A 17,871-nucleotide genomic window follows, 5' to 3' on the forward strand; every position below is an offset into this window, starting at 1 on the left:
AGTAAACTTTTGAATTACATTACACTGCATTTTGCATTATGATCAGTGCATTGTACACACTAAGTCTTTATGAGAGGCCTCCATCCTGGTGTCACTTCAATTTATTATAAGTACATTTGAGTGCATTTGGATTGTACCGGTATATATTTTTTCTTTCCCAAAATTGTTAACTAACAGTGTAGCCCAATGGTTTGAAGCTTGAGTACATATACAAATCTGTAAGTCATGAGTTTAAATCCCAATAGGGCTTTTTATAATTTTTACCTTTCCAAAAAATTTAAAAAAACATATTTTTGGTCAAACATTTGAAAATTCTAAAACGGTGAAAGAATTCAATTTTAACTTTTTTTTCATTCACATTAATATCGACATATTTCCTAACCACCTTAAGCTATGTTAAGAATATATCTTTTATTCAGATACAGAGAATTCTGTTCAGATTAACCAAGCTACGGAAATACCCTACTGGAAATATTTAAAGTGAGCCTAAAACAGTTACGCATTACAATTGATATAGTTAAGTAGTAAAATTCAGATGTATAAAGACTGCAAGTCAAACCTTACCACAATTTATATAATTAAGTACCGGTAGTAAGTAAGGTATGAAGATTGCGATTCAAATCTTACCACACTTGGCATAGGCAACATCACAGAACTGTTGCTGGAGCCACTTCAGATGGTCCTCACACTTCATTTCCTTTAGCTTCGTGATACAGTAAGTGACTATCTCCGAGTCATCTAGGTCTTCTAAGTCATCAGCGAAGGACGAGGAGGAGTTGCTCTGTTCCATGTCCGATTCCACAGATCTCGTCTTCTACAATTACATTTCGTTATCATAAATATCTGTCAAACACGGTGCTTCATGTACCAAAGATTTAGATCTCTCCTTTTTATGATTTTAACATGTTGCTATGTGTACCATAGACAAACTTTTTTATTTTGATAGAAGGCCCAGAGACTTCCCTTCATCATGCATGCTCATTCGATGCGTAAAAAATTGCAATTTTTATAAAATGAATGATATCATAGCAGCTTCTACTCTTCAACTGACCTTAACAGATACATATAGGGATTAAGCCAGGGTTCACCTTGACCTTAAAGGTCCTTGACCCTAATACTCACACTGACCTCTGACCCTTCTGTGTTTCTTTCATCGACCAACCAATCAAATTCTTTGAGGTCTTCAGAAATCTGAAACAAAGAGCTCTTCACTGTATTCAAAATTATAGTAAAATTTACAAAAACCCTCATCTTAAATATATGCCATGTACTTGTAAAGTTAAAATTTTAATCCTTCTCCTTGCCATTAAAGAATATAAGGCCTGTGGTAATATTGGTGCAAAGCAGAAAAGAGTCATTGACTCCCCCTGGATGGGACACCAGTTCATCACAGGTTAACTCTCACCATAGGCCAGTACCAAATTTCAGTGGGTGGACTGATACAATGCAGATAAAAAGCCTTGTGCACAACACACAACATCAAGTGACCACAGTGGGGTTTGAACCAGCAAACGGTTACTGGCCTAACGCCTGTGACCACTTGTCTTAAATACAGTAAAACTTTGTTATCTCAAACATGATGGGACTGTTTAAAAACTTCGAGATATGCGAGTATACAAGATATCAAGAGTAAAATACTTTTTAAAAAAGTAGTTGGGACTTACAAATCACTTCAACATATCCATAGTATTCGAGATATCTTTTAATAAAAGAGACCTCTCATTTGATTTTTAAGGTTTTCATGCTGCACTGCAAACAACTTCACAACCCCTTCTAATTGTGAAGAGATGTTTTACTCTGCATTATAACAACAAGAGTGTCTCCAAGTTACCTGTTGCTCTGTTTTCTTGATCCCAAACTCGCCCAGTTTGGTGGAGATAGCACTTAGAGCCCCGGGCTGTCCCATCAACTCCGTGTACAGCATCAGAAGAATGTCCTTCTCCTTCTTCATTTCCTCAGCATTCTCATCCTCTTCTTCATCTTCAGCATCATCTGCAACCTCATCCTCTTCAATTTTCCTGTAGCAAAGAAGACAGGTACACTATTTGTTGGTGCTTTTGAGGAAGAGATTGTAACGCTGGTTGAAACGATTAAATTTCTGTGCGAGGGTACAGAAAACATATTGCATTTGGCTGTGTATTCTATTTGGTGTTTTTGAGAGATAATGGCATCCGCTAAATGTGAAATATATTAGCAGATAAATAAGTACATTCAGAAATACATTAAGTCAAATCCATGCTACTTGTTGAAAAATCATATTCCATTTAATATCGTATACCCTAAATACAGTACATTTACAGTAATTTACCTTAGATATGCTAGATTCGCTGAAATTACCACCAATCAGCTAACAAATAATTTCTTAAGAAACTTATTTCTTTCATGAAAGAAACATTCAAGTGTTTTGCTTTTACATTATTAACAACATGAGAGACTTGGCATTGGTGATTCACTGAAATTAACACCAATTAGCTAACACATTTGTTAAGAGATAAGTAAAACTCCGTTATAGCGAAGTCCTAGGGACCAATGGATTTACTTCGTTATAACTGTCATTCGTTATATCTGCATTAAGAATTTGTAATAATACTATAGCAAATTCACTATATAAACATGTACATGTTTTCTTTAACCAGACTACCATTTTTGCTAATTGAGACTTAGAATGAAAAATGCATTCTTCTGATACCTTTCAAAATTGGATTGTAAATTGAAGAATTTATGCGAAAATAAATTCATTCAAGCTATTATCTTAAATGGTAGTGCAAACTTTTTTGACTGTAAACAAATTCGCTATAAAAGTGTTAAATTTAGTTATTATTCACTTCTACGGGAATCTAAATCAGTTCGCAATATCCGTAAATTCGTTTTATCCGAATTCGTTATAACTGTATAATTTTGCAAAGATTTCTTAAGAATTTTAATGGGGACTAAAAACGACTTTGCTATATCTGAAAATTCGTTATATACATGTTCGTACTAAACCAGTTTTACTGTATTTATTTCATAGAAATAATATCTTCATGTTTTGAATATCCAAATAATGATTAATAAACAACATTTTCCCATAATTAACACCTCGCAGAAAAATCAATGACAAAGATGTACATTATTACATGGAAAACTCTGCCTTTTCTTTTTTAAAACCTATACATTGAACTGTTCTATTTAAAGACAATTGTATCAACTGAACACTGAATTCTTCATATAGAAAAGAGGTTTTGGTTTTACTTCATACAATGTAGATGAAACGTAAATGTACTATTAATATTATATATAATAAATTGTTATTAATAATTACCCATGTTTAGATTTGACTGGCATTTCCCCAAACAGTTGTAGAGCACAGGAAAATGGATTGTTCTCTGCCTCAACCATGAATTTCTGTAGGATGAACTCAATCAAATCTGTCTTCTCCTACAAATATTAGTTGATGGTCATTTTACAACTTTCAAATCTGTTAAACTGATATGCACCATCAAGCGAAGCTTGGAGAAACTTTTTTCAACAATGTACATTTATTATGAAATCAATCAAAGCCATTAGAAATCCAATGGCTTTACAAAAAGGATTACATGGTTATAAAATGAACACTCTTTTTCTATCCAAAATAACTCAATTTCTGAGCTTGCAATTAATAGTGTAAAAGACTGTCTCCTATAAATGAAACTACAAATCTTGTCCAACGTTGTGCTGTTACTGGTTAAATATCTGTAATTACCTGAGTTAAAGGGGCGTTGCTGTCCAAAATCTCTAGGAAGGTCCGCAATATTTGCACCTGCAGCAAGGCATTGGGTTTCTCGCAATCTCCAGCAACATGGTGCATCATGGTAAATATACAGTTGTTTACTACGGCATTGTTATACTCAAAGTTCTCTAACAAGCGGCCATACTTCTGCATCACTTCTGTTGTAGCAAATCTACAAAGGAAGACATACTTAGACATTAAATATTTCTCTAAAGACGTGTAACTTTAAAGTTGTCAACTTCATAATTTGATTCTAATATACAATACACTTGATCTCATACGTTATAAATTACATGTATTTGGTTAAAATATTTGCTTTCTCCTGTTACACAACAAACTTATTACACTTAGTGACAGGTACATGTTTGGCTTTCCCCTATATACACATTTACTCTTTGATATGGTTTTCCCCCTACATTATACACTCACGGGTTGATAAGGTTACTCCCCTACCAAACACTCACTGGTTTATACGGTTTCCCCCTACATTATACACTCACGGGTTGATAAGGTTACTCCCCTACCAAACACTCACTGGTTTATATGGTTTTCCAAGGCCTACATTATACACTCACTGGTTGATATAGGTTTCCCCCCTACATTATACACCCACTGGTTTATATGGTTTTCCCCTACATTATACACTAGCTGGTTGATATGGTTTTTCCCCTACATTATAAACTTACCAGTTGATATAGTTTTTCCCCTATATTATACACCCACTGATTTATATGGTTTTCCCCTACATTATACACTAGCTGGTTGATATGGTTTTTCCCCTACATTATACACTAACCAGTTGATATACTGTTCCCCCTACATTATACACTCACTGGTTTATCTGGTTTTCCCCCTACATTATACACTGACCGGTTGATATGGTTTTTCCCCTACATCATACACTTACCAGTTGATATACTTTTCCCCCTACATTATACGAGGGTCAATCAAAAAATACGAAGACTTTTGTCATAGCTATGCTACTTAACGTCATATCATTGCTAAATTTGGTAGACATAATTTAGCAATAGTTTCAGACAATTTGCAAGAAAAAAAGTTAAAAAATTTCTTTATTTCTAAGAATTATTTAGAATTTAATCCTGCAAAAATGAGGTCACGGCGCACGGTCAAAATATGTGTTATGTCAACAATAAACAATATAATGTTGATAGTATTATCTCTATAAATTTGGCTTAAAACCAAATTATATTGAAACTTCAAATTTATTATACTCATGGTATTCTATGTACCAAATAATGACGGGATATATTGTTTTTTCGAACAGATATTAGTAACTAAAGTCAGATAGTCCTCTTTAGAATTGACTAAAAACATCGACGTCGCCTGACGTCACGGCGCAACGAAAAGTACAAATAAAATGGATTTAACTTAGGAAAAAGCCGATACAAGCTGTGAAAATGCTAAATGGTGCAAAACATAAGTCAACAATTATTTGCAAGTTTGTGTTTAACTGTAATACATCTTGTGGGGGTGGTGGTCATTGTATTTTGAATATTAAACAGTGCGAAAGAGATTAAAATATCTGTAAATATTTGGTCATAAAAGAAGTAACGTCAACCGACGTTCAGGATTATCCTTACTGTAAACTAAGATATACACGGTTAGAAAATGAAAACATTGAAGAACTAACTTATGATTCTCGAGCAAATGTGTGCAAATAAGATGTTTAGTGGTTCAGTGCCATTTTAAATTGTAAGAAGAAAGGCACAAGAGACTAAGCGTGATATAAAGATGGAGTATATCTATAAATTGTGCGTGTTTAATTTTGACGTCATGTTTTGAACGTTACCGTGCGCCGTGGTGACAAAACATGTTGTTTTTAAAAAGGGGTAACAAAAATACCCTTTCATCAAATGGACTAAAACTTTGCATATCAATAACATAAGTGTTGGTGCATGGATTAATCTGTTAAGTATGACTTTCATGAAAAATATATGATAGACAGCCGCATTGTCTTCGTATTTTTTGATTGACCCTCGTACACTCACTGGTTGATATGGTTTTTCCCCTACATTATACACTCACTAGTTGATATGGTTTTTCCCCTATATTATACACTGACCGGTTGATATAGTTTTTCCCCTACATTATACACTTACCAGTTGATATACTTTTCCCCCTACATTATACACTTACTGCTTTATCTGGTTTTTCCTCTACATTATACACTTACAAGTTGATATACTTTTTCCCCTACATTATACACTCACTGGTTCATCTGGTTTTTCCCCTACATTATACACTCACTGGTTTATCTGGTTTTCCCCCTACATTATACACTCACTGGTTGATATAGGTTTCCCCCCTACATTAAACACCCACTGGTTTATCTGGTTTTCCCCCTACATTATACACTGACCGGTTGATATGGTTTTTCCCCTACATCATACACTTACCAGTTGATATACTTTCCCCCCTACATTATACACTCACTGGTTGATATGGTTTTTCCCCTACATTATACACTCACTGGTTGATATAGTTTTTCCCCTATATTATACACTGACCGGTTGATATAGTTTTTCCCCTACATTATACACTTACCAGTTGATATACTTTTCCCCCTACATTATACACTCACTGTACACTTACCAGTTGATATACTTTTTCCCCTACATTATACACTCACTGGTTCATCTGGTTTTTCCCCTACATTATACACCCACTGGTTTATCTGGTTTTTCCCCTACATTATACACTGACCGGTTGATATGGTTTTCCCCCTACATTATACACTTACCAGTCGATATACTTTTTCCCCTACATTATACACTCACTGGTTTATCTGGTTTTTCCCCTACATTATACACTTACCAGTCGATATACTTTTTCCCCTACATTATACACTCACTGGTTTATCTGGTTTTCCCCCTACATTATACACTTACCAGTCGATATACTTTTTCCCCTACATTATACACTCACTGGTTTATCTGGTTTTTCCCCTACATTATACACTTACCAGTTGATATACTTTTTCCCCTACATTATACACCCACTGGTTTATCTGGTTTTCTCCTACATTATACACTCACTGGTTGCTGGTTGATATGGTTTTCCCTTTACACTAAGGACTTACTGTTTGATGTGGTTCAGCATGTGGAACTCTGTCTTGCTGATGGACTGGGACCTCCACACGTCCACCAACAGTAGCAGCAGGTGGTTGGTGATGATCACGTCCTGGAGGAATCTCAGACTGTGTGTGTGCATCTGGAAGTTCCGGATCAGGAGGAGGAACATCTGGGGCAGGTCTACAGAGTTGGCCAAGTCTTCTACAAACAGAATCAGTACAGGGTGTAAACCGCAATGCATCTGGCTACTGTTTTAAAATGTATGACGGTACTCAAGAATCAGGACTGATAGCTGTATATGGCCTCTTAATAAAGATAATCTTTACAGTTCCTGACCAAATTTGAAAAAGATGCAGATTTTAGAATAAAGGTACAAAAGGTACAAGAAATTATCATGACAGCAGTTCAAAAAGGTTTGAATATTCACATTAATCATAGTTAGAAGAAGAGAGTTCTTACTTTGTAAATTCTCTAGGTAAGCTATGTTGGCTTTATCTAGACTCTGATCTTCACAATATAGCTTCAGACCTTGTAACATTTCCCGCATAGCACCAACAGTCAAATGAATTCTGGAAAACAAACAGTCGAATTATTATAACTCATATTGTCAAAGAGAAACAGACAATCTTGACAAATGGACCCAGTGTCTATGACAGACTAAGAACAAGCCAAGCTACAACTCAAATAAGAACCAGACTAGATATGACTGAATGAGAACTAGTCTAATAACAACTCAAACAATATAGAACCAGTCACCTATTCAGGAACATGCCAAACTTTGTGTTACATGCATACAAGTTTTGGCAAGCATTTGCTCTGTGGTCAATGCCTTAATATAGCACAACTTGAACAAGATAGAATCCGTCAAAAAGAACCAGTCCACTTCTGATTTCCACAAGAACAATCCAATAAGACCGGTCCAGGCACGTACCTTCTGAGGTGATGAATGGTGTCCTGTTTGTTTCTCTGTGCTATCACTAGCTCCTCAGAATTCACCACCGTTTTGTAAACCAGAAATGCAAACAAGTCTGTGGAGAAGATTCCCCTGAAACACAAAATCAAGCCACATTTTATCTCCAATGTATAAATCATACACTTACTTATTCATTTGTTGTCTTGGCACGTGTGTTATAAGGCACAGCATTAAACATAAGGGCTTTATCTAATGAACATAATCTATTTTTGGTTGAAGTTATATATTTTTTCTAAGAATCATCAGAATAACATGTTTGTGATTAAACAATAATGGTTCTTACCTGATGTAATGGAATTCCACTCGCTGATGTCGCGCATATTTCAGGAAAAATGCCAGGAGCCATAGTATATACACTTCATCTATCATTGCTTTGTATTGAGATGTGAGAATATTCTACAATAGAATTGCACAATACTGAGGTAAAGGTTTTCTCATGATTTTTGAAGCATCTATCTACTTCTGAATTTGTGCATAATTTTATGACCATGTCATGTATAAGAAAGTAAGACACTACTAGAACTGAAATCATTAACAAATTCAAATTGCTCCTTAGCTTTTCAGAACATTAAAGCAATAGCAAACACTATGTTGAACTATCAGTAATGAATGACTATAATTAAAGTGTGAAGTAGAGGATAAACATTACTTATATTAACCTCTATGCAAAACCAGAGGAGCATGCTAAAGAGAGGCCAAGGAAGAGAGGGGCTTCAGTGCTACTCACCAGCAAGATACTACTGTAGAAGCACATATTTTCGTTGGGTTAAAATTTCGCTGTTTTAACTCTGTTTTTATTAATACTTGGGTAAAAAAATTGTCTTGGATTTTATTTTGTTGATTTTTTCTGCCAACGAAAATAACAAAATTAAATCTGCTTCTACAGTATTTCATCATCAATATTATGACATGCATTATCTACGATAACGCTTGTGGATCCAGACAAACTAAAACTCTTACCCTGAGAACATGAACCGTGTTACAGAAAGCTTTGGTCAGAAACTGTACAGCAAAAACTTCCAAATATTTACTACAACAAAACAATTAATCTGTGATAAAACCATACATGTTTTAATTCAACTTCCAAACAAGTACTTGTCATGGAGGTAAAACAGAAACATAAGCCCGTGGCTGCTGGCTCGTTCACTCACTGTAATTTCTCCTGTTCCTGACTGGAGACCTCCAGACTTGAGCCGTTTGGAGAGGAACTGCAGCTGTCCTGGCTAGATCCATGCCGTAGTCGCAGATTTTTTGAGATACTTTCCTCGAGGTAATTAATGCACTGAAAGTCTTTGTCACTGTGCTGGTAACCACACATCAGACATTCACCATCAGAGTCCTCCGACTGCTCCATGATAAAAGTCACAGATTCAATGTCAGTCACATTCTGAAGAAACATCTCCCCTGTCTGAAAGTTCAAATTTGTTTCAAAATTTCTTTATGATATAATCGATTGTTAAATTTTGTAAAAAGAAAAATTTCATGACAAACAACAGATCAATAATTAACTGAACTACACATCTTTAATTCATATGAACATGCATCTTGTAAAATAAACCTTTAAAAAGTACATGTACAATCCACAAAATTATACAACAAGATCCCTGAAGAAATTTTCTCCAAATAAGATTAACAAAAAATAAACTTACATGTCCTTTAAAGATGAGTGTTACCAATTGTACGGCTGTTACGGTCCAGTATTCCTACAATACATGATATACAAGGCAATAATTCACAGACAACCAAATAAATTGTTGTTGGCTTAATTATCATAAAATACAGGAACTGTAAGAAGCATCATGAATGTAAAGGACATTTAAATAAATCCTGAGATTCTTCAATTCTTTATTATTCTTGCACAATTTATGCAGCAATCAATGCAAGTTAATTTTAAAACAATTCATGATTTAATTTTTTGTGAACCATTCCATTTTCAAAATACATATGTTGTACAGCGATCAGTATACTGATACATAAATGTATCAGAAACAGACTTTAATTACAGGTAAATATATTTCAACAAGACTTAAGGTTTCTCCATCCTTGATGTTTTTATGGTTAAATCCATGTAACTTTTGTTTAAAATTGAAGATTATTATGTAAACATTCAAACTGAACTTAGAAATTGGTACGTTGCAAATATTTTGTTCATGCTGTAGGAGCTAGCACAGGTACACTATCGGGGCAATTATAGCGATGACTGCTCCCTAATCAAAGATCAATATAATTTTTTTCACCTATTTATATATAATAAAGAATTTTTTTATTGAAATTAATTGCAATCCTTTAGTTAATGTATTTTAACATTTTAAGGTAATTTAAGTAACCAGTTTGAAAGCTATCACATTTACAGTGCATTCTGATACAATTTTTCAACCATGAATAAGAACAGTTTAGCAACATAAAACCTCTATAACTTTTGAAATAATGGTTCAAACTTACTGAAAATTGGTACATTTATAATTAATTATATATCCTATCGAAATCTGCAAAGAAATGGTTACCTTGCCAATTAAAAATTATGAAATGTAGTCTCTGCAAAGTTTGCCAATATGTACGGATTTATCAATTTTTCATTAAAATTCATCGATTTTAACTCAAACTATTCTCTATAAATAGTTACACATTAGTGTCATTTCATTTTTCATAGCTTAAAATGTGTTAAAAACAAGTATAAATCAAGAAACATTGGCAAAACCATGCATTACATAACTGTTAAACTAATAATATACCGTGGTTTCATTAATTTTCGTGGGTATCAATTTTCGTGGATTTTCTGAAAACCACAGTTTCAAGGATACGTAATTTCGTGGCCAATGATCCAATCAATACAAAATGTTAGTTGAAATTGAACTTCAGTGAACATTTAATTTCACGGATCAACTTAACAACGAAATCCACGAAAATTGGTATTCAACGAATATTGATGAAACCACAGTAACTGATAATGATTAAATATTTTGAAATGCTAACAATGACGTCATGCGACAATTGAAAGACCTTAATTACAAGTTAATTCATCTGTACAAGACGTTATTACCAGCAAATTTATCTGAACCAGACTTTCATTACAGGTAAATGTACAGTATCTTAACCAAACCTTTAATAATTACAAGTAAATGTATCTAAATCAGACCTTAATTATAAGTAATTATATTTAAACCAGACTAAAATACTGTAAATTCCTTATATTACACGAGTACTTAATTCAGCGATCCCGCTGGTTTGTATCAAATCGTGAGAATATAAAATCGCAAACGTGGAACTTTTCTCCTCATTTCTTATAGTTCTGAACTCTCAGATAATAATGGCGAGATTTTAAAATCTGTGAAGGGTGTTTCTCACGATTTTACGCGGATATTAATTCCTTGCGATTAATTAGGAATCTACAGTACATGCCTTAACAAAAAGTGTGTTAAAATTTAAAGCATCTGCAATGAACAGTTGCTGAGAACAAGGTGACAGAAATTTTTGTTGCAAATGCACAGACAGACAAACACACAGATATACAATGGTAAAACAGTATACCGTAACACCCCCCCCCCCCCCCCCCCCCCCCCCCCGGCAACTCTTCTTCAAAGCAGGGGTATAATAATCGTGATGCAATGTGTCATCTTGCCTTTGTTCTTTAGTAGGTAAAATATGTTTTTGGAAAATAACACCAATTTGGAATTACTTAATATGTGCCACAGAAATTACGGAATTCTAAAGATTAATACTTTCCAGTCCAATCTCGTTAGTAATGTGTTTATTAAAACTTCTTGAAGTTTTTATTTTGACAGGGTTTTTGTAGGGTGGGTTGGGTTGGGTATAGTATGTTAGCGTTGAATGTAGGTTATCTATTTTCTCCATTAAACATCAATTTCTTTGCATTAATTACTTTGCACTGTATATGCATCGTAATCCTAATACTGAATTTACTTTTGATACACTGACTTACCCTTTGTATTAGCTGAAGAAGCTTAATAAATCTCTCTGTGAAATCGCACTCAAAAAGGATTCTAAAATAAAAGTACATGCATATAAGAGCAAGTTAAACCTCTAATACAAACTGTATGAGGAAGTTTTCACATCTGACATAATTTTGGTTGATCCATCAATCCATCAAGAGACCAACCTGAGAAACATTTCATGCTCCCTGCAGCTGTTGTCCTCAGAACTGCTTGGGAAGTGTAGGAGATTCCGCAGCAACAGCAGAATCTGATTGATGACTTCACAACTCTCCTCTGGCAGTGGGTATCCTTCACTCTGAAAACAAGGCAATTATTAAGTCGACTGATTTCTAAAGGGAAATCAACTCTCTACAACAGCTACATGTCTAGATTAAAAGTGCTATTGATGTTTTAATATTCAGCAAGCTACCAATTACTGATTAAATATCAGCAAAAACTTTTCCATCTGTGCATAAAAGTGCTCTGTTTATGTATCATATTCAGCAAAAAAAAATATTTGTCTTTTGCAATAAGCACAGGTAGGAAAATAATTTGGTGTATTGGATTGCCGAAAGCTTATACTGGTACTCAGTTTCTTGAATGAATTTTGATTTCTTAAAGCTATATAGCACCAAAATGACAGAAAAACTCTCAGTGGTCGCTGAAATAAGCATGTCAAGAATTGTAAGTTGTTGTGTAGGAGATGTCATCAGATAGACAGAAATGCTTGAAGGAGATTTTAATCATCTGTGCCGATGATAGGTTTGTTTCAGGATGTATAAGATATTTTGCCATTTTGATGGATTTTATTGTCAAAACCAAACATTTTAGTATTGATGGTTGACTTTACCTCTTCCACAAGAGTGTGGATTTCCTCCAACAGACTAAGCAAAACTGACTTATCAGTGAACACAGTCCTGTAGTGGTGGAGGGAGCTCTCCACTCCCTGTTGCCATGACATTCCAGTCTGACTTGCCTCTGCCATAGAATATCCAGTCGACTCTATTAAACTTTCCACAGGAAGTGTCAAATTTGCCAGTATTCTACAAAATGTATGCACAATATCGTCTCAGTCTTAGCTTAGTTATAATCATCTCCTACCATATGATGGTAAGCTTTCATATACAGAACTTTTAAATCACTTGATTATTTCTATTAATCAAACAAGTATGCCTCATTTATGAAACAAACAAGCTTTCATTTTCATGTCCTAATTGTTTTTAATTTTAACAGTTCATAATTACCTTACAACAAGACCAAATATTTCTGGGTCTTCTCTCAAGAACTTGATCATTACACAAAGATCCTGCAAAATATTGATATGTAAGAAGATTGGACACTACATCTTGCCAACTGAAAACAATTCATTCAATAATTATAAAACTGATTATCATAGTCAACTAGAAATTTAAAAAAGTTGAAAATTCATTTTTTCTTCACACTAATTCCATCAGTAGGTTGTGGTTTCAATAATTTTGTCAATTAGTTTTGTCCATTTAATATGTAGAATTCATTTTTTCAAGCAGTTGACAAGGTCTTGTCCAAGACCATTGCTGTCATGTTTCTTCATTTGATTTGATTTCATGAACTTGCTAAAGAATAAAAATTGTCATTCAATGAACAATGATGATAGAACAGTATACAAATGAAATGTTGGTGTTTTGGGATTTTGATGTGTTCCATCAAATACACACCTTTTCCACGAGATGGTTGTAGAAAATTTGCCGCCGAACATTTCGTAACCTAGGGTCCTCATCTTTAAGTTGTTGCATGATTTCCAAAAGAACATCTAGAAAAACACGAAATTAACTGAGGATAAGATAAAATATATCATTATTAATACCTCATAATAATAATTCAATAAAACTTAATACTTCCCTGCCATTATCATATTGTTCATCATATCCCACCCCTTCGGAAGCCACATGAATTTTTATTTGATGCGTATGAAAAGTTCTAAGGATGAGGATACGATGTAATCATATGATACTTCTAAAATTTTTTTGGATTATACAGTATCAACATTTCAAATCCTTTATAAATCAAAAATCTAACATAAAAAGAAACCAATACCATTCACTACATTTTTCCTTCTAATTACAGTTGAAAAACGTTTAGAACCCAATGTATTCTAATTATCACCTGTTGGCCCGTATAATGAACAGTGAGGGAGATGTGAAGATTTCAACCCCTACAAAAAACCATACATGTATTTCTCTTTGGGAAGTAAATCTTCATATCTCTCTCACTGTCATGCAATAAATGTATAATATCATCCAAAACTATAAAATCAGTGCTGTATTAATCATTGAGGCCAAGATCTGGTGACATTTGCCTTCAAAATGTTAACACTGGTTCCTATCAACTAAAGAATAAAAAGTGACACCAATTGGAAAACTTTTACCAAAACCAGTTGTGCTTAACTTCCAAGGTATTTTGCTACATATCATATGCAGGACCTTTTCCTAGCTTTCTCTCCTAGGTTCATTAGACAAACTAAAACATATCAAATTAAATTAAATCATAACTCACGACATACAGTCAAACATTCAACCATAGTGGACGTAAGGTTGCCCCCCCCCCCCCCCCATGACTCTATTTTTAAATCAGGATCACATTTGTGCATGGTGAACATCTCTTTTCTTGAAAACTCTTGCTTACTGTTGCTTATTACATCTCAAATAACTTTTCAATTACAGATGTAAAAATTTATACATTAAACACACATCATGTTATCTTTTTATGAAGAACATATATTGATATTGCTTGCGTTCATTGCCTGCACTGTTTTGGATAGTGCAACTTTCCAACCTTATATATTCTTGATATCATCCCTGACAATATACAAAGTTTGATTGTAGGTGCACATTATGCATAGACAATTTCTGCCCTGTTCGAAGTTTAGTCTGAATGTTAAATTAATGTACATTTTTCATACTGCATAGAATTAATCTAAAATTGGAATTTAAATAAGACAGTGTAAATAATAAACATAAAATCCTTCCTAAGTGCAGTGAGTGTTTCTAATCCTACCAGGTAACTAATTTGTTGAATTTAATGAACTGAACATTGATATTATCATTAATATTTACTTTATGCAAATGCAAAGCAAAAATATCCCACAAAAAATGGCATCACAGTAGTGCAAAATGTAATGCGCATTAGACTGTCTTATAATTGACTCTCCTGTCAACATAAAGAACATTTATTTCTCACGACTGGTAATCAACTCTGTTTTATTCATTACAAAGTCAAACTTACTACAAATTCATGAAAAGCAAATCTTTAATCTTAGGCTCTTTGAAATCAAATTCTAGAAATTTTGGTACTTTTAAAATTTTCTCATTGCAGTTGACAACTGAAAAACTCAATTATTAATAAAAAGATAGTTGTAAAAATTGGTCATTAGTAATACAATTTTTTTAACCTTTCTAATTTAACTTAGTTATGATTTTCACACTTGAAATTAAGCCTTTTAAACAGCTATGGTGATCTTATTTGACACAATAAATGTATTTTATATAATTTTCTGGCAAAAATGTGATATTGAGAATTCTGCATGTCAGATAGATTGATTTGTCTGCCCATCATATTGTTCAATGCTTTAATCTATAAATACTTCATCTTTAAAAAAAAAGTTTCCTGTCAGCAGTGAAGTAGTCATCTCTCACTTGAAAAAAAAAATCATAATACATGTATTGAGTCCTTTTTTAAACCTTTAACATATTTTTTTTATAAGTAATCTTTGTAAATAGTGTGACAGAGGAACACAATTTTTCCAGTGTTTTGTTTGGGAACCTCATCACTACTTGTAATTGATCACGAACTGGTACGTGACACAATGCATTATGGGTATGTTGTTCAGGAAATAATCATTAATTGGTACAATAGTACGTGTCAAATTGCATGGGACTATAATGTACAAGCACCTGTACTTGTAAAATCATGTGATTATAGTGATATCAAGAAACAGAATTTTTCTTAATTTTGAAAAACTACCCTTTGACATTTTAGTACAATTGCCCTTGGAGATGAACTTTTAAAAGATGCAATAGTACAAAATTACACCATTCTCCAACTCTACGTTTTCAGATGGAATGACTTGCTTATAATTTATCTAAACAAACCCTGTAAATATTACTCAATTTTCATGTAATAACATGTAATGTTATTATACTTTTAGAATTTTTATTGTAAGTTTTGATACTTTTTCATAACAAAATAATACTGTATTTTTCAGATATTTTATAATGATGTGAAAATTTTAGGAATGCGTTTTATTCCCCTTTTATGATATAATAAGATAAAAGTCTACTATGATAACGTTATTGATTTAAACCATTTATTATTCATTCAAACTAGCAGTAATTTTTCAACCAATTCTTTTAAGTCAACCTATTTAAATCTTTTTTTTATTTTATTGCTAAAAATTGGCTCCGTTGCCCTATAAACAGGATCGACCTTAATATCCAAAAAAAATGATACTCGCACTTTCAAACAGTTCACACCTTCAGAGACTATTTGAACAGTTTTACTTAGTCACCCATCGTACAATATATCTGGTATAATTTACTCCATAAATTGAGAAAAATAGTAGATATTTGCAGCATCTGTCAAAAAACTAGACAGATTTTTATTTCTATGAACTTTTTCCAATCACAATCAGTTTCTAAAATTATCTTTTATTGATCGACCTCACCTAAGTAGGGTACTTGTTATTGACTTCTCTCTCTCTCTAACCTACGTCATATACGATATAGTTCCTTAATTAACCTAGCCCACTTGATTCTCTGGCGAACCACATCACTATAAGCTTATCTTATAGCTAATGGTGAATTTTGGCGTGTTTGTGACTAATTCATAAAAAGATTATTGATTTTCATCATTTGTCCAAGAAATATGATTGCTAATTATGATACTAATACATTTGTTTTTAATACTTTTTCATGTACTTAAGTAAAATGTCAATTATCAAAAGTTACTTGTGTATTTTATGTACTTTTTTGGACAGTGTATGTTAGTAAGCTGAAACATAAAGATAACAATTTCAAGAGATGACGTATCACCCCCCCCCCCCCCCCCCAAAACAAAAAGAAAAAAGATATAGGGTAGGTCTACTCCTATGCCTTGTCTGTGACAGATGAAACAGAGAAATAACATCCCCCCTTTAAAAATAAAAAGATACTTATTATGAACAAAATCCCCTAACTCAGGCCTGGAGTCGCTCCCCTCCCAAATAAAATATGAATTAATTGATACTTATCATATGAATTAAAATTTTCCAGAGCCCAGAGATGCTCCCACCACATCACACAAAATGAACTGATACTTATCATCAGAAAAAAAACAAGGAATAAACTGCCTATTTCATTTATGTACCGGTAACATGCATATATTTACAAAAATTAAATATGTTAAAATCAAAACAAGAAAGAAACAGCTGTTTTACCTTTACATTCGTCAGAGGGTATGTACTGAGATTCCTCCAGACAGCCCAGGTTACTGCCCAGACTGCTCACCCCCCCAACATTCATTATATGCCACTCCATTGTGGCTGCTTCAACTGTCGTTCAAATCTCTGCTAATCTGCAAAACACAAAATATGAAAGTAATAACAAAAGATATTCAAAACTGAATGATATTCTATTCTTAAGAACTAAGAATCTTCTACTAAATAAAGCACCTTAAATTACTGTATAATAACTTGAGGGGATCATAAATTAGACGAATCTTTGTTTAAGAATATATAAAACTTCGTAACATGAAGGATTCATTTAAATATCATTATATTTAAATTTAGATGGAGCTGGCCCAATCATATTGTACAATAGCAACACATTAAAAACCCAGTAAAATGTACAAAGAAATTAAACAAAAATTGTAATTGTTGGTAATAAGAGACCTGCACTCCTTTAATGGTCAATATTTTATAATATTCAGTTTTATTTATAATGCATACAAAATGCAAACAGCTTATTTTTAAAAATACATTATCCACAAGGTATTTATTAACTTAAATATATTTTTCCTAATAAAAAAATAGAACACATCTTTAATTCAATATTGCCAAATTTAAGTGACAATTTACCATTTAGTTTTCAAGGTGATATTAAAATTGTTAATTGA

The 17,871-nt window shown here is 33.2% G+C and overlaps 1 protein-coding gene across 4 annotated transcripts in view; it reads right to left on the reverse strand.

The window, feature by feature from the left end:
- The window catches only part of LOC128180133 (protein timeless-like), a 34,281-nt gene that overhangs the window by 8,005 nt on the left and 8,405 nt on the right, over positions 1-17,871 (reverse strand). For 3 of the 4 annotated variants that reach the window (XM_052848012.1, XM_052848015.1, XM_052848016.1), the window contains exons 3-20: positions 17,195-17,331; positions 13,440-13,534; positions 12,990-13,051; positions 12,596-12,788; positions 11,931-12,061; positions 11,754-11,814; positions 9,463-9,516; positions 8,965-9,221; positions 8,774-8,843; positions 8,097-8,209; positions 7,772-7,885; positions 7,300-7,409; positions 6,849-7,041; positions 3,722-3,920; positions 3,302-3,417; positions 1,832-2,018; positions 1,123-1,191; positions 628-814 (exon numbers count right to left, since the gene is read on the reverse strand). In XM_052848012.1, the coding sequence (XP_052703972.1) occupies positions 628-814; positions 1,123-1,191; positions 1,832-2,018; positions 3,302-3,417; positions 3,722-3,920; positions 6,849-7,041; positions 7,300-7,409; positions 7,772-7,885; positions 8,097-8,209; positions 8,774-8,843; positions 8,965-9,221; positions 9,463-9,516; positions 11,754-11,814; positions 11,931-12,061; positions 12,596-12,788; positions 12,990-13,051; positions 13,440-13,534; positions 17,195-17,294 (2,311 nt within the window). In that variant the 5' untranslated portion in view covers positions 17,295-17,331. The remainder of the gene's footprint in view (positions 1-627; positions 815-1,122; positions 1,192-1,831; positions 2,019-3,301; positions 3,418-3,721; positions 3,921-6,848; positions 7,042-7,299; positions 7,410-7,771; positions 7,886-8,096; positions 8,210-8,773; positions 8,844-8,964; positions 9,222-9,462; positions 9,517-11,753; positions 11,815-11,930; positions 12,062-12,595; positions 12,789-12,989; positions 13,052-13,439; positions 13,535-17,194; positions 17,332-17,871) is intronic. The other variant, XM_052848013.1, reaches the window with a different exon arrangement.

Source organism: Crassostrea angulata, chromosome 4 (genome assembly GCF_025612915.1).
Source record: "Crassostrea angulata isolate pt1a10 chromosome 4, ASM2561291v2, whole genome shotgun sequence".
Classification (NCBI taxonomy): Eukaryota; Metazoa; Mollusca; class Bivalvia; order Ostreida; family Ostreidae; genus Magallana; species Magallana angulata.